The sequence below is a fragment of the Triturus cristatus genome, chromosome 3_1 (assembly GCF_964204655.1).
Source record: "Triturus cristatus chromosome 3_1, aTriCri1.1, whole genome shotgun sequence".
Classification (NCBI taxonomy): Eukaryota; Metazoa; Chordata; class Amphibia; order Caudata; family Salamandridae; genus Triturus; species Triturus cristatus.
In genome coordinates this window covers 1120889169-1120911327 of record NC_140583.1, presented here as the reverse complement: position 1 = coordinate 1120911327, position 22159 = coordinate 1120889169, and the positions used below count along the sequence as shown (strand labels likewise).

Here is a 22159-nt window from a genome sequence, read left to right as displayed (position 1 = left end):
ACTGGGAGAATTCCAGAGCTATGAAGATTCTTTTAATGCTTGCAAAGACAGCATACAATGCAGTACATTCTCAACTTATCTGCAAATGTTAAATGAAGAAATTGAACAGGAAACTACAATTGCAGCAGAAATAGCTAGAGACAGTTCTCAGGACAGCCAAAGTTCAGGAACACACAGTCAAGATCCCCTAGGACAACCAATCGTTGAAAATGAAGCATCAATAGCCATGAATGAAGTGGAAACGGCTATGAATCTAGCTCAAGAAGAATTTATAGACTTAGAAAATTTGGAAAGACAACTGAATCAAGAGCAGCAACAAATTTATGAAGAGATCAGAAACAAAATTGATCACGGATTTCTACATATCAAAAAAGAGTGCTCATGCACATCATTTCATCCAATCAGGATGTATGTAAGCGGACAAGCTGGCACTGGAAAAAGTTTCCTAATTAAAGTCATCAGAAGCTACCTAAAGCAAAAAACGGATTCTACTTTGTCTTGTGTGGTTACTGCTCCAACTGGGTTAGCAGCATATAACATAAAAGGAATCACCTTACATCGTTTGCTAATGTTACCAGTGGAGCATGAGAACAAAATACAATTCAACAAGCTAACTGGAGAAGCATCCTTGGAAGTTTCACGAGTATTGAAGAAGATGCAAGTTCTCATTATTGATGAGGTGAGCATGGTATCAAACTTAATGCTTGCCTTTGTGCATTTAAGAATGCAGCAAATTTTGAAGACAGACTATGACGTGTTATTTGGTGGAAAACACGTCATAGTTTTTGGGGATCTTTTGCAACTTACTCCAGTTAAAGGACAACCAGTGTTTAATACTGTGACACATGAAGACACGAAGAAGTCATTGGGAAGCATTGGAAATACAAATATTTGGTCCTTCTTTGAGTACAAGGAACTTACAACTAATATGAGGCAAGCAAACGATGAAGAATATGGAAGTATTCTGAAAGATATCAGGATTGGACTACTCACAGATGTTGGGAAAAAAGCATTACAGAGTCGGCTGCTACATAATTTATTTCCAAAGGAAGAAATAGTTGCAGAGAAAATATACAAGAATATTGCAGAAAACAAAAGTGTCATCTGCTTAATGCCAACTCTACGTGAATGCTCAATATTTAATGAGGAGCTTTTGAAATTGGAAAAGGAAGACATCAGGAAATTGGAAGCAGTGGACAAAATTGAGGATGGAAGAATTACAGTCACAGTAACAGGCAAACTGAAAAATAAATTGGACTCACTAGAGAAGAACATCTCCAAAACAGCAGGATTAGAAAAAAATCTTTATGTTTGCATGAACTGTAGAGTGTTTTTAAGGAGAAATTTGGATGTTGAGAAAGGCTTAGTGAATGGAGCGATGGGAAGAGTTGTGGGTTTTATTAATTATCAGAAAAAAGAAGGAATTGAATGTTTACAGATAAAATTTGATCAGATAGAGGAAGTTAAAGACATTTGTCGTTGTTCAGTTCGTTTCATGCTTGTGAAAGACTTATATGTACGTAGGAAGCAGTTTCCGTTTTCACTAGCATATGCTGTAACTATCCACAAGTCTCAAGGATTGACTGTAGATTGTGCATTTGTGAACATTGGTTCAACTGTGTTCAAAGAAGGTATGGCATATGTAGCTTTGTCACGAGTCAAAACATTATCAGGTTTATTCATGATAGACTTTGATGACTCAAAAGTTAGTGCTGATACAAACTGTGTAAAGGAGTATAATAGATTAAGAAGAAGCTATGCTCCTCATTTAGGTCAGTATCCTGTGTTGGAGAAACGTGTAGTTTCTCGTAAAAGGAGAAATGAGAATATCTGTAATGAAGATGTAGAGAAGAGGAAAAAAAAGAGGAGTGATGTAATTGCAAGCAAAAAGAATAAGGAAAATGAAGAACAGGTTGTAGGATGTCATTTTGAAAATAGCTCTGGTGTCAACTGCTACGCTAATGTAGTGCTGAATGTTGCATTTTATCTGGAAAGTTTGCAAGAGCAGATAATAGTAAATCAGGGAAAAAGATTCTGTTCAGAGCTCAGTCTCCTTTTTCAAAAGCTGAGTAAAGATAAAACTCAAATAGAAAGTGCTACTGAAATTAGAAAACTTTTAGATGTATGTTCAGGACGAACACAGTTTTCTCAAAATGAACAGCAAGATGCACACGAATTTTTGATGTATTTTCTTCAGGTAGTGGAAGAAGAAGGAGTTCCCATTGACATTTTTTTTGGTCTCTCTTATAAATGGGAACATAGTTGTGATAATTGTTATAATATATGTGGCTCTATTGTTGATAATGAAAGGTTTATTTATTTGACATTGCCAGAGAGTAAAACAGTCACTTTTGCAAAATTAGTTAAAGATGCTAATCATAGCATGAAATGTGGTGAGTGTAATTCTGACATGTTTTCAACATTAATTTTAAGGGAATACGGACAGTATGTAATTTTAATGATGCAACGATGTAGAGCTGATGGATCAAAATTGGATACTTTAATAAAGAAGTTTACAGGACAGCAATTATCAATTTCAGGAAAAACTTTTGTAACTGTTGCAATAATTTTCCATGATGGACCTACTGTTACTTCTGGACATTACACAGTTTATCTAAAATGTGAAAAAGGCTGGACACTGTGTAATGATTCCAAATTGATTTTCAAACAACGTTTGCCTTTTGATTTAGCAAATTCCTATCTAATCTTCCTGAAACCTAAATTTTAGAGAGATTTGGCAAGATCTGGACAAAATAATTTTACCATTTTACTGGATTACCATTGCAATTTTGTAGAAAAAAGATTTTTAAAATTATCATTTGGCCTAAAGGAAAGATAACCAATTGTAATGTGGACTTTTTTAAATTTTAATGCAATTTTCAAAAACCAATAATTTAGAGATAATCGGTAACTTCTGCACATTTTAATTTATGGAATGCTATTGGACTGCCATTGGAAATTTTTTCAAAAATGATTTAAAAAATTACTATTTGGCCATGTGGAAAAGTAAGCAATTCTATTGTGGACTAAATAAATTATTCAAAAAATTTTCGTGAACCAAAATGTTACAGAGAATTGGTGAGATCTGGACAGATTAAACTTTAGAATTTTAATGGTTTTCCCTTGGAAATTTATTCCAGGAAAAAAAAAAAATACTATTTGGCCTAAAGGAAATAAAATCAGATGTATTTTGGAGTTATTTGAGATATAATATTGTGATTATACTTCTGAAACAAACATATCAGACGGTATTTTAAAGAAAAAAGTATTGTTTTTAGATGATATTTTTTTAGAATAATATGCATTTCTGTAATGATAAGTTTAAGTGAGAAGACATTCTGGGCTTTTTTAATACAATCTTTGTGATTGTTAATTTTTTTTGCCCGCTGTAAAATGATGAATGCAATTGCTTTCACAATTAATAGTGAAATGCAATATATTCTGAAAACAGCAAAAATAAGGCAAAAATATTTTTTTTAAAAAAATGTAAATATGTGTATTGTATTATAAAATGGATAAAAAATATTAATACTTTTTTTTTTATTTTCAGATCGATATAGAAAATTTTCGGAAACTACAACCATTTTAAAAACTATTTTTAAAAAAAACAAATGAATAAATATTTTTTTGAGTGAGTATGGTAAGTTAAAAATAAAAATTGTAGTCTCTCAAGGACTTTGTAATGAGATAAATGATTTTTAGTGTTTTTTTTTAAAAAATAAAAAAAAGGTACGCTTACCGTACGCGTACGGTAAAAAAAAAAAAAAAAAGTTTTTAAAAAAAAAGAAAAAAAAAGATGAAAGATAAGGTTGGCTCTTAAAAGAACCGTTGTGTTCATGCAGGGACAGAGGAAAGAAAGATTGGGAATATTAGACGGTACGACAAGTGTGCTGATCTATTTTACTGTTCACCAGGGAAACACTGGTCTCCCTATAAGTAATTAGATCGTGACAAGTGGCGCACCGTACTTCAACCCTCGCAAACCGAGGGTTAATTTCCAGAGGGCCAGCAAAAGGAGATTCTCCCCCCACAGATGAAGGGCTCACCTGACCTGCAGAAGAAGGAGTCTGCCCTGCAGATGATGGTCCAGGCTGAGCTGCTGTGGATGTACTGGCTCGTCTTTCTGAAGAGTTACCTCCAAAAAGATGACCATGTGTCCTTCTGTGTACTTCCTGGAGGTGTCTCTTCATGGTGTGATTCCCAAAGGAATACTTCCTGTTAGGATTACCTCTAGAAAGTACACGCTTACACAGCTTGCAAGTAACTAAGGGTGCATTCACCTTTTGCTGGCCTTCTGGAAAAGTAAAATACTCCCAAACGTAAGAAGGCTTTACTTTCCTCGCTCTCTGCCTCAAGACAGTGCTGCTGGTGCTAGCCTCACTCTCAGAAGAGCTCTGCTGTTCTGCCATCGTATCCCAAAGACAAACCAGCTCCTTCTCCCAAGGGATCACAAGCAGAAATGAGGGGAATGGGTGTGGTGTAGGAGAGTTCTAGAACTGAAAGTAGTTTCAACCAATCAAAAGTTGTGTTTCAAGATCACATGACCTACCGTACGCTTACGGTACGCTTACGGTACGCTTACGGCAAAAAGTACGCGTGCGCGTAAAAAAGACACGCGCTTGCGCGCATGCGCATAACAGTCATTTCCCGGCACTTCCGCGTAACGTGCGCGTGTTGCGTAAGCGCGCACGCGTCCCACGCGCAGTACGCGCGGCTACGCAAAGTACGTAACTATACGCAAGCAGCGTAGATAGATTACGGACGTTGCGTAAACCGTACGCTTACCGTGAGCTTACGGTACGCGTACTATAAAAAAAAAAAAAAAAAAAAAAAAAAAAAAAAATCTGGAAATAAATTTTACTTGTTTATTTAAAAAAATTTATATAAAATAAATATTTAATGATTTTAAAAAATTAAGCATAGTCTTTATAAAAGGTAAGAAAATTAAATTAAAAATATGTTTGAAAAAAATGAAGAAAAAAAAAAAAATAGCATTTAAAAAACCTTGCAAATTCACTGAAAAAAACATGGGTTTCACACACGTTATAGTTAGGAATTAGCATTTAAAAAACCTTAGAAATTCACTGAAAAAACCATAGGTTTCACACACGTTATAGTTAGGAATTAGCATTTAAAAAACCTTAGAAATTCAGTGAAAAAACCATAGGTTTCACACACGTTATAGTTAGGAATTAGCATTTAAAAAACCTTAGAAATTCAGTGAAAAAACCATAGGTTTCACACATGTTATAGTTAGCTGGACATTTTACTCGTAAAAAACCAATGAAATTGCCCCGTTATAGTTAGTTCAGCTAACTATAACTCGCGCGCCCGCAATGCACTGCTGATGACGTCACATATTACATCACTCATGACATGGTCAGTGACATCACTCATGACATCACTGATGACATCTCAAATGACATCACTGATGACATCACTGTTGACATCATCCTTGTGATAGAGTGGCAGACCTCCTCTCACCTTAATATAAGCTTTGATACACACATTCAAAAATAGAGACTAAAAATTTCAAAACAATGGACATACCAATACCAGTTACAACAACCTCTTCAGTAATTCTAAGATCCACATACACATCCACTCATTCACCAACAGTCCTATACAGTCACTCATACATGTACTCAGTCATCATATGTACTCATACATCTATACATCCTGTTACACAATGCCACTCATCCATAGAGTTACTCACACACATAGTCACTCATGCTAATAAGGAATCAAACATACATTTACTTGCATATACAGTAATACACACACCACCATACTTACTTCTACGGAAACTTACACATACTTAGTCTTTTAAACAATCACTTATAGAAACACATACTTATTCATACAGGAACTCTTTCAATCTCTCCCTCTCACATATACTCACATATATAAACCAATAGTCACATATACTAGTTTAAAACATATGTAGTTACTCATAAAGACACTAGTGAGACAGTCATTCACTCACTAACACAACCATTCACACACTCATCCACCCATACAGTCCTGCACACATGCTGTCTTCAACACATACAAAGAGTGAATCACTCATTCATGCACCTATGCACTACATAATACCCCCCACCGAACCATACAGACACTCAGACTGATACTCAAAAAAACAACTAATAACCTATATAGACACCCATGAAGCTACTCACCAACCCATGCAGCCACTGGGAGTGAACTGCATCGCCCAGAATGCCATGTGGCCACGCCCATCGGGGCAGGTGCGAATAATTGAAGTCAGTTTACAACCGAAAACGCTTCTCTTTTTGTCTTCCACTTTGCCACTGAAGAAAGGATTAGTTCCTGAAACGCGTCTGGCACGAATTTTGATGTTTATTTTTTGAAGTGTTCCTGCTGGCAAACTGTCATTAAAGGTATCCGAGCTTACTTACCTCCGTGTGGCTTAATTCCGAAGTGGGTTCCTGTAAGTTATGGATTTATAAACGGCCTTAACCCGGTCGAGGATGTAGCCCACCGCGTCAATGCGGGTCCGTGACGACACCATCGGTGCTGCCATCTACGGGACGGAGGGAAGCTGACGCTTTTGCAGGAAGAAGTCAGTTTCAGGCTCACTTGGCAGCTGGAAAGCGGAGCAGTTACCTTTAAGGAATACAATGCATCACTGAAGGATTTATTTGGACTTAAGAGAATGCACCCACTGGGGTAACATGGGAGTGAACTGCATCGCCCAGAATGCCATGTGGCCACGCCCATCGGGGCAGGTGCGAATAATTGATGTCAGTTTACAACCGAAAACGCTTCTCTTTTTGTCTTCCACTTTGCCACTGAAGAAAGGATTAGTTCCTAAAACGCGTCTGGCACGAATTTTGATGTTTATTTTTTGAAGTGTTCCTGCTGGCAAACTGTCATTAAAGGTATCCGAGCTTACTTACCTCCGTGTGGCTTAATTCCGAAGTGGGTTCCTGTAAGTTATGGATTTATAAACGGCCTTAACCCGGTCGAGGATGTAGCCCACCGCGTCAATGCGGGTCCGTGACGACACCATTGGTGCTGCCATCTACGGGACGGAGGGAAGCTGACGCTTTTGCAGGAAGAAGTCAGTTTCAGGCTCACTTGGCAGCTGGAAAGCGGAGCAGTTACCTTTAAGGAATACAATGCATCACTGAAGGATTTATTTGGACTTAAGAGAATGCACCCACTGGGGTAACATGGGAGTGAACTGCATCGCCCAGAATGCCATGTGGCCACACCCATCGGGGCAGGTGCGAATAATTGAAGTCAGTTTACAACCGAAAACGCTTCTCTTTTTGTCTTCCACTTTGCCACTGAAGAAAGGATTAGTTCCTGAAACGCGTCTGGCACGAATTTTGATGTTTATTTTTTGAAGTGTTCCTGCTGGCAAACTGTCATTAAAGGTATCCGAGCTTACTTACCTCCGTGTGGCTTAATTCCGAAGTGGGTTCCTGTAAGTTATGGATTTATAAACGGCCTTAACCCGGTCGAGGATGTAGCCCACCGCGTCAATGCGGGTCCGTGACGACACCATCGGTGCTGCCATCTACGGGACGGAGGGAAGCTGACGCTTTTGCAGGAAGAAGTCAGTTTCAGGCTCACTTGGCAGCTGGAAAGCGGAGCAGTTACCTTTAAGGAATACAATGCATCACTGAAGGATTTATTTGGACTTAAGAGAATGCACCCACTGGGGTAACATGGGAGTGAACTGCATCGCCCAGAATGCCATGTGGCCACGCCCATCGGGGCAGGTGCGAATAATTGAAGTCAGTTTACAACCGAAAACGCTTCTCTTTTTGTCTTCCACTTTGCCACTGAAGAAAGGATTAGTTCCTGAAACGCGTCTGGCACGAATTTTGATGTTTATTTTTTGAAGTGTTCCTGCTGGCAAACTGTCATTAAAGGTATCCGAGCTTACTTACCTCCGTGTGGCTTAATTCCGAAGTGGGTTCCTGTATGTTATGGATTTATAAACGGCCTTAACCCGGTCGAGGATGTAGCCCACCGCGTCAATGCGGGTCCGTGACGACACCATCGGTGCTGCCATCTACGGGACGGAGGGAAGCTGACGCTTTTGCAGGAAGAAGTCAGTTTCAGGCTCACTTGGCAGCTGGAAAGCGGAGCAGTTACCTTTAAGGAATACAATGCATCACTGAAGGATTTATTTGGACTTAAGAGAATGCACCCACTGGGGTAACATGGGAGTGAACTGCATCGCCCAGAATGCCATGTGGCCACGCCCATCGGGGCAGGTGCGAATAATTGAAGTCAGTTTACAACCGAAAACGCTTCTCTTTTTGTCTTCCACTTTGCCACTGAAGAAAGGATTAGTTCCTGAAACGCGTCTGGCACGAATTTTGATGTTTATTTTTTGAAGTGTTCCTGCTGGCAAACTGTCATTAAAGGTATCCGAGCTTACTTACCTCCGTGTGGCTTAATTCCGAAGTGGGTTCCTGTAAGTTATGGATTTATAAACGGCCTTAACCCGGTCGAGGATGTAGCCCACCGCGTCAATGCGGGTCCGTGACGACACCATCGGTGCTGCCATCTACGGGACGGAGGGAAGCTGACGCTTTTGCAGGAAGAAGTCAGTTTCAGGCTCACTTGGCAGCTGGAAAGCGGAGCAGTTACCTTTAAGGAATACAATGCATCACTGAAGGATTTATTTGGACTTAAGAGAATGCACCCACTGGGGTAACATGGGAGTGAACTGCATCGCCCAGAATGCCATGTGGCCACGCCCATCGGGGCAGGTGCGAATAATTAAAGTCAGTTTACAACCGAAAACGCTTCTGTTTTTGTCTTCCACTTTGCCACTGAAGAAAGGATTAGTTCCTGAAACGCGTCTGGCACGAATTTTGATGTTTATTTTTTGAAGTGTTCCTGCTGGCAAACTGTCATTAAAGGTATCCGAGCTTACTTACCTCCGTGTGGCTTAATTCCGAAGTGGGTTCCTGTAAGTTATGGATTTATAAACGGCCTTAACCCGGTCGAGGATGTAGCCCACCGCGTCAATGCGGGTCCGTGACGACACCATCGGTGCTGCCATCTACGGGACGGAGGGAAGCTGACGCTTTTGCAGGAAGAAGTCAGTTTCAGGCTCACTTGGCAGCTGGAAAGCGGAGCAGTTACCTTTAAGGAATACAATGCATCACTGAAGGATTTATTTGGACTTAAGAGAATGCACCCACTGGGGTAACATGGGAGTGAACTGCATCGCCCAGAATGCCATGTGGCCACGCCCATCGGGGCAAGTGCGAATAATTGAAGTCAGTTTACAACCGAAAACGCTTCTCTTTTTGTCTTCCACTTTGCCACTGAAGAAAGGATTAGTTCCTGAAACGCGTCTGGCACGAATTTTGATGTTTATTTTTTGAAGTGTTCCTGCTGGCAAACTGTCATTAAAGGTATCCGAGCTTACTTACCTCCGTGTGGCTTAATTCCGAAGTGGGTTCCTGTAAGTTATGGATTTATAAACGGCCTTAACCCGGTCGAGGATGTAGCCCACCGCGTCAATGCGGGTCCGTGACGACACCATCGGTGCTGCCATCTACGGGACGGAGGGAAGCTGACGCTTTTGCAGGAAGAAGTCAGTTTCAGGCTCACTTGGCAGCTGGAAAGCGGAGCAGTTACCTTTAAGGAATACAATGCATCACTGAAGGATTTATTTGGACTTAAGAGAATGCACCCACTGGGGTAACATGGGAGTGAACTGCATCGCCCAGAATGCCATGTGGCCACGCCCATCGGGGCAGGTGCGAATAATTGAAGTCAGTTTACAACCGAAAACGCTTCTCTTTTTGTCTTCCACTTTGCCACTGAAGAAAGGATTAGTTCCTGAAACGCGTCTGGCACGAATTTTGATGTTTATTTTTTGAAGTGTTCCTGCTGGCAAACTGTCATTAAAGGTATCCGAGCTTACTTACCTCCGTGTGGCTTAATTCCGAAGTGGGTTCCTGTAAGTTATGGATTTATAAACGGCCTTAACCCGGTCGAGGATGTAGCCCACCGCGTCAATGCGGGTCCGTGACGACACCATCGGTGCTGCCATCTACGGGACGGAGGGAAGCTGACGCTTTTGCAGGAAGAAGTCAGTTTCAGGCTCACTTGGCAGCTGGAAAGCGGAGCAGTTACCTTTAAGGAATACAATGCATCACTGAAGGATTTATTTGGACTTAAGAGAATGCACCCACTGGGGTAACATGGGAGTGAACTGCATCGCCCAGAATGCCATGTGGCCACGCCCATCGGGGCAGGTGCGAATAATTGAAGTCAGTTTACAACCGAAAACGCTTCTCTTTTTGTCTTCCACTTTGCCACTGAAGAAAGGATTAGTTCCTGAAACGCGTCTGGCACGAATTTTGATGTTTATTTTTTGAAGTGTTCCTGCTGGCAAACTGTCATTAAAGGTATCCGAGCTTACTTACCTCCGTGTGGCTTAATTCCGAAGTGGGTTCCTGTAAGTTATGGATATATATATATATATATATATATATATATATATATATATATATATATATATATATATATATATATATATATATATATATATATATATATATATATATATATATATATATACATATACATACAGAAAACTTTGGAAAAAATAAAAGAAAAAAATAATAAAGTCCTCCCAGTAACATAAATACATAAAAAATAACACTTATGATTTCATAAAAGAAGCCCTGGTTAGTAAAATAAAGATCCAGAAAATACAACCCCCCCCCAAAAATTTAGAAAAATCTAAAAAATCTAAGTGTAAACCAGAATAAAACAGAATACCCAATAGAAACTCAGTATTGCAAAGTTTTCACCCAAGATCCAAATAACTCGAAAAAATAAACCTTCCCAGAAAAGTAGAAAAGCAAAGCAAATGTAAAAAATCACTATGGTCAAAAAATAATCAACAGTTTTTCTTTGATAAAACACATCTAAATTAAATATACAGTCTGACATACAAAAAGTTAAACATGTGAAGCAAAAAACATATAAAACCACCCAAAAACACTTAAAATCCTAGTACAAACAGAAGCAAAGTAAAACAAGCATGAAAATACATGTTAAACACATAGAACACACATATAAACTTCAAGTTTCTCAATAAAGCCTACCACAATACTGTAAGCTAACCCATACAACGCTAATAAAACTACACTAAAACAACATCTAATTACAAAAAGTAGCCTAGGTCTAAATGCCACCTCATGACTAAAGCTTTAGAAATTACATTTAAAATAGTATTACCTCAACCAGTGACCAGCAACCGGAAATGGTGACCGCAAACTCCACGAACAGCCCAAAATATTGAAGAAAGAATACAAATCAAAGAAACTGATAAAAGAATGCAGAAAAAAAATAAAAAATAATTCCATCCAAAAGAAATCAATGTTAGAAGAATGTATTTTATTTAATAATGTTTATGTATTATTGAACAACATGCATAAAATGTTTTAAAATGCTTGCAATTAAATGTACAAATGGCTGTATGTATTCATATACATTAAAAATACTAATAGCATTATATAACCAATTTTCCAGTAAAGTTGTATATCATATAATGTCTTAAAAAATATAAGTAATGATAATTGCTATATGTTATAAATTACTGTTGGACATGTTTAAAAATGTTGAATAGCTAAAAATAAAAAGTATGTGCTTCTACACATTTGATAGTATGTGTGTGCCCACCTGTACCTCCCCCACATTTTTAATAATTAAAAGGCACCACTGCTCCACATCACCACACTGGGGAAAATGTAGGACTTTCTAAGGGACACATTTTGTTTTCCTACTCTCAACTTAGCCACATTGAGAATAATGTTGGACTCAAGGGGGGTTACATTTCCTATTGCCACTGCAAACTTAACCTCTTTTTGGGGAATGTGTTGGACTTTGAGGAAGCAGGGGGGTCATTTCTATTATTCCCACTCCAATCTTTACCACATTGAAGTTTTGACCTTCGAGGGATTCAAATTTACCACTCCAACACCAAACATAAACACACTGGGGAAATTGATGGACTTTGGGGGGTGGGGGTCTGGAAGTAGGGGAAGCTGATTTAATATTCCAAATCCAAACTTCATCACATTGGGAAAATTGTAGGACTTGGGAGGAGGGGTCAAATTACTATTGCCACTCCAAATTTAAATGCATTTTGGACAATCCAGCACATTTAGATTTCAAAATTAACTACTACCACAAATGTATAATAGACATTGAATTAAACAGAATACATTGCAGAACTCAGTTTCAATTATACAGCTAAATAAACCACACAACATGAAAAAAGCTAATTAAGAGCAGTACCAACAAATTTAAAGAAACAACAATTATGTAATCTAACTTTTGAATTAATAACTATAATGAACTAAAACATGTTGAATGTCACATAAAAAGAACATTTTTAAAATGAATAGTTTTTTAAATATAAAATGAAGTAACAAAACTGTACATACTCAATATAAATAATACACAAATTACCAAAACACCTAAATTTAAAACCAATAAGCCTTTTAGCATTAATTTAATTTCTATTTCTGAAATATTGAAAACGTGTATTTCAAATCACCAAGGAACTAAAAGGTTTTGATTACATTATACACCAAAGTACAAATTATTTGACATTTTCAAAAATATTGCAAAATTACCACTAATTATTTTATATTTTAAAAAGTGTTTCTTTAACAAATTTGAATTATGCATAATTAAAAAACAATAAAAATAAAGATATTACATACAAAATACTGTAAGACATATTGTTTACAAATAAAAAAGAACTGTTACTGGAGAATTGTTACTCTCCACTGTAAACCCCTTTAAACACAATATAACCCTCCTAAAATGATTATTCAAAAAAATGTATGATCTTTTGTTGGATATTTTGAACCACAATAGTCTCGACATCACAATATTTTTGACACAATATTGTGTCTCACAATCTTTTTTATACATTTTGTTAGAATAATGGGCCTTGCTGCTTCTGCACTCAAACCACCTGCTGAGTAAATGGCCACTGTGTGCAATCTTCATGGACACCAGTGGCCAGGCTCTAATACCCCTGCTCAGTACACCATCACCAAGTGACAGCTTCACAGCCTAAAGGGGCCCAGGTGTAGTACCAACAGTCAAGTACACCATCACCGGGTGCAAGCTTCACAAATTTAAGGGGCCTGGCTGCAGATGGACTAGTACTGCCAAACCGATTCACTGTCTCCAGGTTCAAGCTCCATGGATAGACGCTCCATGAACCTGAGGGGCCTGGATGCTATGGACTCAAGGAGACCAGCGGAGAGGGGATACTATTGTCCAACCCTTTATACCTGCCTGGAATACAATCACTGGGTGCAATCTTCATGTACCACAGGGTTCCTGTTGAGGAGGGCCTGCTACTGCCCTTTCAGTAGACCACCACTGAGTGTAGGCTTAACATACTCAAGAGGCCCAGTTGCACGGGGAATCAAGCATCAAGGTCCCAAGCGGCCCAGCTGTGTAGGGCATAGTATGGGCCTCCCAGATACACCCCATAATATGCAGGATTCACAGATCCCAGGGGCCTGGCTGCGAATGCGCTAGTACCACCAGCCTGATACAGCACCAAGTCAAGCTTCATGGTCCCAAGGGATCCAGCTGTGGAGGGGCTAGAGCCACCTGTCTGGAGCACCACGAACGGGTGTAAGCTTCATGGCCCCATGGAATTCAGTAGTGCCTGATGGTGCCTGGCTAAAGAAGAACTAGTACTGCCAACCCAGTGCACCACCACTGGCTGCAAGCTTCAAAGACACCATCTGCAGATGGCTAGTACCACTTGATGGGGTCACCACCACTGGGTGCAAGCTTTATGAACCCAAGATGTCCAGCTGTGATGGGGCTAGTACAACAAATGCATGTATGCCCACCACTAGGTGCAAGCTGCACAGACCCGAGGAACCTGATTAAGGCAGTTCTACTATCATCGGCCTGGTACACCCCTACTGGGTACAAGTTTCACAAAGGTAATGGGCCTAACTGCGGAGGGGCTAATAGCACCCACTTAGTATACCACCACAGGCTTGATGGCTTTACAAAACATGGGGGTCCAGAGTAAAATGGTACCACAAAAGTATTACTTACTTGGTATATCAACACCGTGAAAAGCTTCACAGATTGAAGGGGACTGGTTGTACATGCCCATCCAGCTGACTACCACTGTGCATAATGGAAGGCCATCAATAATGGATGGCTGATGATGTGGAGGGTTTTGCCAAACACCGTCTGCAATGGGGGTCAAACAGCCATGGAGATTGTGTGCAGGCCTTGTCAGAATCCAGGGTCTACACTTCACTCATGCAGTGCACAAGTTTGAGACCATTAGTCCCACTCTTACTGTAGACAATCAAAGACTCTCCACTGTGGCTGTTCGACAGCCAGAAAGGATGGTTTGTAGAGGCTGGTCAAATGTCATACCCTGCAATTAACCCATTTGCTGCACACAGCAAAGGTCCCCCTGTTGATGTTGGTGCTCAGGGCCTGGCCTGGGAAACCCTATGGTCTATCCCTTCTGTGTACAGCTGAACTAAGTATGCAGTGCAGATTAGCTGTTGATGTAGGTTTAAGAGCAGCTGCTGCATACACATAGTTCTTGTTGTAGTCTACAAACATTTTCTACAGAGACTGCTGCTATTTCTTAGTAGTCATCATCTAAATGTGGGAACAGCAATGGTTAGAATCTACTTAAGTTGAGGTGCAAAAAAAACACTTCCATGCTGAATATGGTAAAAACACAAACATACTAAAATACCAAAGATTAAAGTGAAGTTAGGTTTGCCCATTACATAAATAAAACAAAATGTTTAAAAAAACCTCTGAAATTCACAAAAACAAATACAGTTAAAGTGCAAATATGGTTACAAAACAAGACTTACTAATGAGTTTTTGCCCTTAACCAAGCCATACTGCTAACACCTAGCAGTTGGTTAACACACTACATACATTCCTCAGTTGTGGACAGTAAGGTTTAGACATAGAGACACATTTACATCCACATCTTGAGTTAAATCATCTTCAAATGGCTCACCTCTACAGCGTACATCCTTGAGTCATGTGAAATAAAGCATAATGTTTAGCACCTTCATGCACCCAACTGTCAACAGCTACTAAAACCACTTTACACATCCTTTGTCACTAGCACTGGGTTTTGACTGTATAACATGGTCATGCATCCAGCCCTCCACAGGCAAGTAATACAAGTGGTGCATACAACCGTTGGTTTTACTCCGAGGTAGTTGGCAGCAGGCTTTGTCTTTAAGCCAGAACCAACCTACATTAAAATGCTCCTCAATAACCAGTATGACCTGCTCATGGCCTTTAGCTAGGCTGTGCTGTTTTCAGTGTTTCGTTTTTTTGTGGATTGCATTGGTGGTTTCTCACTGTTTTCCAAAATGTTTGAAAATAGTGCTTATATGTGTTTCTTCAGCTAGCTATCCCCAAAATATAGAAAATGTGTTTTTCCAGTGTTTACAAAACACGTTCATTTAAGTGATTGTTACAGAGAATGTATTTATTTTAAAAGAGAAGTAATGCAGGATATATAGCATCCAATGGTCCCATGTTAAAATGTTTCAAGCAAAGAAAGTCGGTTTATTGCTCTCTCAATCACTTTCACACCAAATGATACTCTCTTTTTTCTCATCACCTATCACACTCACTCTTTCAGGACTCTGTCTGGTTCACAAAACTATTAATGGAATAAATAGGTAAGAGTGATATATTCAAGTGGTTAATAAACAAATTCATGGACGCAGTTGTGATCATTCACCTACTCCTTAATGAATAATAAGACACTGTGGGTGTGGTCAACTCTGCCAACAGCTTGGTACCATTGTCAAACCTTTACAATTTTGAGTTACACCAGTTTCATTTGTAGCCCTAGATCATAAGGCACCTGAAAATTGATGGTTTAAATATAATCGCCATTGGTTTACTGCACTTCTTGCCTGACTACAGTAAGGTGGTGCTGCTGTTGCGTTCACACTGATAGCTGCCAAACGTCCCCATTACAAATGCTTCACTTTAAGGCAATTCTGACAATTTAACAAACACCACATTGTATTTTGAGGCTTGAGATTTTGCTGTTAACATTGTAACTAAGGGCTCAAAAGCCCCAACAGTAAAGAGCAGTTGGGCAAAAAGCCAGGGTTAGCATATGGTATCACACATAACAATGGGGCACTTTACAATTATGGGTTGTGTTGGCACATTAAAAGTTTTTTGCTGTTTTCACCACTATCCCACATGCATGGTGGTAACACTCTTTTCACAGGTACATGTCACTACCCCTTACATTGAATTTTTAAAATCAAGGGTAATTGGCGATTGACCTGCTAAAAAAGCTGGCTTTTTAGAAAATGGGTTTTGCCCATTCTGCGTCTGTGGGTAAATGTGACAGTACATATTGGCCAAGATTTTTATGAGACAGCCATTTCACCAATCAGTGTAATCATTAGAAACTCCTAAAAGATCAAATAGAATTGTAGCATTCCAAAATACTCCACAGTGTGTAAAAAAATTACAGCAGTCTTAAAACATGCTTCTAAAACATGAAGCTTTAATCCAAGCACACAAAACGGCAGAAAGAAAAGAAAGAAGTAGAAACAATATATTACTGACTTACCCAAACAAAAAACTCAAGCAGAATAATCTTTGATTAATTTCTTCTTGCTGCTAGTTTGTTAAACAATGTTTCATTATGTTGCCCCTTTAAGAAAGAAATACAAATAACTTGTTCTCCCTCCTCAGTTCCCCTTCTTTCGCTGGCATATTAGTTTGTGGATGTTTATGTGTTATCAGTGTTAATATGTTGACATTGATGAGGAATGTTTCTCTTTTGGTGGAGTTTTATTAGCTAATATAAGTTTAACCTAAAACAGGATAGCCTACCTTTAGCCTGTGCAGCAAAGATACTGGCTATTGCCAAACTCTTCCAAGTAGGTAATCCATGCAGTGTATGCTCTTCACTGTGATCAGCAAGAGTTGCCTCTATGGAGTAGTTTATGAACAATTCATGCACATATCCCTGTACAGACAGCAATCATAAGCTGTATTTGACCATAGACCAATTTTCCATATTTTCTAAAAACTTTGCCCCTCATTACGATGGCAATAAAGGACCATCTAGTTACGAGTGATGTAAAGCAAACTATATAATTTGCTGTGAAGTCAACTGCTGCTTGTTTTTTAACCTGACAAGAGATGTTAGTTGCATTTTGGTATTCATTCTTTATTTGATTTATTTTTTCTTTGCTATATTTGGGTTCTTGGAGTGGCACTGGTAGGCACCTGCATTATCCAATGGGGGATATGCCGACATAATAAGCACAGGACAGAAATCCTACCTCCAGTATGTTAAGACTGCAAGAATTATTGTTTATATCTGTTTGTTAAAATTGTTATAAGCAGATAGTGGTAACATCCCACTTGGGAGATAGAATATAGATGTAGGGTCTGGGGTAGTGCATTTTTGCCTATTATAATGTTAGTGTCAATGTTGGTGAAAGTTTATTAGTCAATTAAAACCATAAACACAGCTCAATCATACAGAACAAATAATAAAATAGTCATCATATGTCTACTTCAGCTATTGAAAATCTTATTGATAGATCTTTACATTATTTTTCAAAACTTCCTATCTAAATGGATTTTTTTTAAGTGCCCAGTACAGGAAATGAACACCGACAATAAACCTAATTGAAGAAAAATGAAAATATGCAGAGCTGCAAATTATCATGCTCCCAAATGTACCGCTATAGGTTGTAAAAGTGCTTATGTGCAGGGTCGTGGATCGGGTATAAGTGCTATGCTGAATGAACAATGGTTTATAGTGAAATAAGGTGCCTATATACAAGTCTGGGCTTTATTAAAGTGCCTATGTGTGAGGCAAAAGGACAGATTGAGCAAATTAACCTTGTCAGGACTGAATTCACGCCTTAGTAGGCTTCTATGTTGGACAATTAGCATAGGGCAGATACATATTATGTGGAGCAGAGTCTCGATCTTCCATTGGCACAAGTGACAGGTCCGGACTTCAGATAGGCCGCCCATCCTCCATTTTGGCATTAGGTCTAGTGTGAGAATCTCTCCAAATTTGAGTGCCAAAAATGACTGTTTCACCTTCAGGTCCTAGGTGCTGCAAGTAGGAGCGATTCCCTTGGTATTGAATAAGATTTCAACACCAGCCACCCGTGACGATGTTTGGACAGCAGTTCCTTGTCTGCGGTCCAAATTTGCAATCTGTCAACTTTTTTACCACTTTCTTAAAAGATGGACCGGTGATATTAGAGTTCCAAAGGTCGCCCAACTCCAATTACCTAATGCTATTATAAAGATGTTTCTTGTGGGAGCCGTTTCCCCATTGTAGATTAATCTCAGACCAGACTAGACTTCCCAAGGTGTTATTGGTCTGCGGCACACAGTTTATGGCAGAGCTGTACAAATGCAGCCCGCCTAGCAAGAGACTGTTTTGTAAGAGAGAACTCTAAACGAAGTTGAGCGGGCGAAGCCAACCTAGGTAACCTGAAGGTTTGTTTATAAGATCTTATTGACAATTTGTCAAGCAGAAGAGCCTAGCATTATCCCTGAACTATATGCAAGAGTTGGCAACAATTTGGCTTTCATAACTGCTCCCATAGATTTCAACTCATGACTTTTGATGGATCTGGCCAATGTTGAAAAGCCATAATTAATGGCCCGAGCTTTTGCCTTAATCACTTTCAGATGAGATGCAAAGGTGCCATTTGCATCAATTTTGACCCCTAAATATACGTAGGAGGGAACTTCGCTCATTATATTTCCATTAGGATGCCATTTACGACTTTTGTTAGGACCTCAATTGCAAGCCATCACACTAGATATTTTATAGTTTACTTCCAGGTCATTCTTTTCTCTGTAAGTACCAAGTGAATTAAGCAACCTTTGGAGCCCTATTTGAGTGCTACAGCAGAAGATTGTCAGCGTATAAAATGTGAGACATTGGTCACCCTCCAACACTCAGGGCATGGGCTATCTGCCAGTCTAGCTCTGCTGAGAGATCCGCCAAATACAAATTGAAAAGAAGGGGGACTAACATGCAGCCCTGTTTTACACCAGTTGTTGTTTGCACTTTCGTTGATACATGCGTGCCATCACCAATTTTTATCTTGACCCAAGTGTCCGAATAAACCAGCCTAATTGCACGTAGGATGTTGGGTGGAATGGCCCATCGCTGAAGTTTGGTCCAAAGCTTGTTCAGTGGCACTCAATCAAAAGCTGCCTTAAAATCTACAAAACACATGTAGAAAGATGTCCCTGTAGCCTTTGCTCTATTTGTGATTAGGCTTAAACCATGAGGTTGAGAATAGTGCCCTGACTCCTTAAGAAGCCAGTTTGATTTAAGGGCAGTATTCCATTTTCATACCAGCAAGATTCCAAATCATGTTATAGTAGTGTGAAGTATTTCGGTTCAATATCCATCAGTGCAATTAGCTGGTAATTACTGGGTGAACTTGCCTGACCCTTTTTAAAAATGGGAGTATTGAACGCCCTCAAATATCAGGGATTATGTAATTTTCCAAGATGTAATTGAACAATGATGCCAGGAAGCCAGCCCAGTGTGATATAAAGTGCTTAGACAGTGCTTGGGGGAGCCCATTTGGGCCAGGGGCGCAATCAGCCCAAAGTTTTTTAATGACGCCCTCAACCTCCTCCGATGTCATTATCAGTGGTGCAGCTTTATCTTTTTCGGGACTAAGAGGATAGTTGTAACGACCGAAGATGGAAGATTCATGTAGCAAACTAATACCCCACTCTTCTTGATGTAATGCGACATGTGAATGTAGAGTGTTATGTGTTTCACAGTGCTAATATATCTCTGCACTGTACTTTTTGTTCACTTAATCAATCAATCAATCAATCAAGCATTTGTAAAGCGCACTACATACCCGTGAGGGTCTCAAGGCGCTGGGGGGTGGGGGAGGCTGCTACTGCTCAAAGAGCCAGGTCTTGAGGAGTCTTCTGAAGGTCAGTAGGTCTTGGGTCTGCCGTAGGTGGATGGGAAGGGTGTTCCAGGTCTTGGAGGTGAGGTAGGAGAACGATCTGCTGCCGAAGGTCGCTCTTTGGATGCGGGGGACTGTGGCGAGGGCGAGGTCGGTGGAACGGAGCCGGCGGGTGGGGGTGTAGAAGTTGAGTCGTCTGTTGAGGTAAGCTGGTCCAGTGTTGTGGAGTGCCTTGTGTGAGTGGGTGAGGAGCTTGAAGGTTATCCTCTTGTTGACAGGGTGCCAGTGCAGGTCTCTCAGGTGGGATGTGATGTGGCTGCGGTGCGGGATGTCGAGGATCAGGTGAGCAGAGGCGTTCTGGATGCGTTGAAGCCGTTTCAGGAGTTTGGCCAAGGCTCCTGCATAGAGGGTGTTTCCGTAGTCCAGCCTGCTGCTGACAAGGGCCTGGGTGACCGTTCTTCTCTCGTTTCGGTGGGGATCCATTTGCAGATTCTGCGGAGCATGTGGAGGGTTTCGAAGCAGGAGGAAGAGACGGCGCTGACCTGCTTAATCATGGAGAGGGTGGAGTCGTGGATGACCCCTAGGATGCGTGCGTGGTCGGTCGGTGTTGGGGCTGTTCCCAGTGTGGTCGGCCACCAGGAGTCGTCCCAGGACGAAGGGGTGGATCCAAGGAATGAGGACCTCTGTCTTGTTCGAGTTCAGCTTCAGACGGCTGTTCCACATCCATTTGGCGATGGTCTTCATTCCTTCGTGGAGGTTGGTTTTGGAGGTGCGGGGGTCCTTGATGATGGAGAGGATCAGCTGGGTTTCATCAGTGTAAGAGATGATGTAGAGGTCGTGCAGTCGGGCGACATGGGCGAGCGGTGCCATGTAGATGTTAAACAGCGTTGGGCTGAGGGATGAGCCCTGGGGTACACCGCAGATGATCTCGGTGGCTTCGGACCGGAAGGGTGGGAGGCGGACGCTCTGTGTTCTGCCGGAGAGGAAGGAGGTGGTCGAGTCCAGGGCCTTCTCTTGGATCACGGCATTGTGGAGGCATGTGCGTAGTGTGCGGTACAAGACCATGTCGAAGGCGGCTGACAGGTCTAGGAGGATGAGGGCCGAGATTTCTCTGTTGTATAGAAGGGTTCTGATGTCATCCGTGGCAGCTATGAGGGCAGTTTTGGTGCTGTGGTTGCTGTGGAACCCGGACTGGGATGGGTCCAGGATGCTGTTCTCCTCGAGGTAGCTGGTCAGTTGTTTGTTGACAGTCTTCTCGATGACCTTCGCTGGGAACGGGAGCAGGGAGATGGGCCGGAAGTTCTTCAGGTCCTTGGGGTCAGCCTTGAGTTTCTTGAGTAAGGCGTTGATCTCGGCGTGCTTCCAGCTCTCCGGGAAGGTTGCTGTCTCGAAGGAGATGTTGATGGCTTTCTGGAGATGGGGTGCGATGGTGGTGCTGGCTTTGTTGAAGATGTCATGTGGGCATGGGTCTGACGGGGATCCGGAGTGGATGGTGTTCATGATCTTGATGGTGTCGTCATCATTAATGTTGGTCCAGGAGAGCAGGCGGTTGGTGCGGATGTTGGTTGTGGGGGTGGGAGGTCTCTGTGGTTGTAGGGGTGGTCATGGCGTTGAAGCTGTTGTGGATGTCTGCGATCTTGCGATGGAAGAAGGTGGCCAGCGAGTTGCACAGGCCTTGCGAAGGTGGGATGTCATTGGTGTTGGAGCTGGGGCTGGAGAGTTTATTCACGATGTTGAAGAGCTCTTTGCTGTTGTGCGTGTTGTTGTCTAGGTGTTCTTTGAAGGAGGTGCTTTTGGTGGATCTGATGAGGTGATGGTGCCTGCGGGTGGAATTCTTGTGGGCTGCATAGCTCTCTGGTGTTCGTTCACGGAGCCAGTTCTTCTCTAGGTTTCGGCAGGTTTGCTTGGAGGAGAGGAGGTCTTCAGTGAACCAGCTGGCTTTCTTGCTGGTGCAGCTGTTGGAGGGTTTCTTGAACGGGGCGTGGGTGTTGGCGCAGTCGTCTATCCACTGACTGAGGTTGCGGGCGGCAATGTCGGGGTCGGTGGGGTCGGCGGGCTGGGTTCTGGGCGAGGGTGGTGGTTAGCTGGTCTTCGGTGACTTTGCTCCAGCAGCGGCAAGGCAACTGTTGGGTGTGGTGCTGTGTAGTGGATTT

The 22159-nt window shown here is 41.0% G+C and overlaps 2 protein-coding genes across 2 annotated transcripts in view; one reads left to right on the top strand and one right to left on the bottom strand.

Annotated features, from left to right (window-relative positions):
• The window catches only part of LOC146861609 (uncharacterized), a 31290-nt gene extending 9470 nt beyond the window's left edge, over positions 1-21820 (top strand). Inside the window, exon 3 of the mRNA XM_085646482.1 lies at positions 21778-21820. Coding sequence (XP_085502608.1) covers positions 21778-21820 — 43 coding nt within the window. The remainder of the gene's footprint in view (positions 1-21777) is intronic.
• Positions 1-22159, bottom strand: part of LOC146861608 (contactin-associated protein-like 5) — a 1183739-nt gene that overhangs the window by 132336 nt on the left and 1029244 nt on the right. The gene's annotated exons all lie outside the window — the stretch shown is intronic.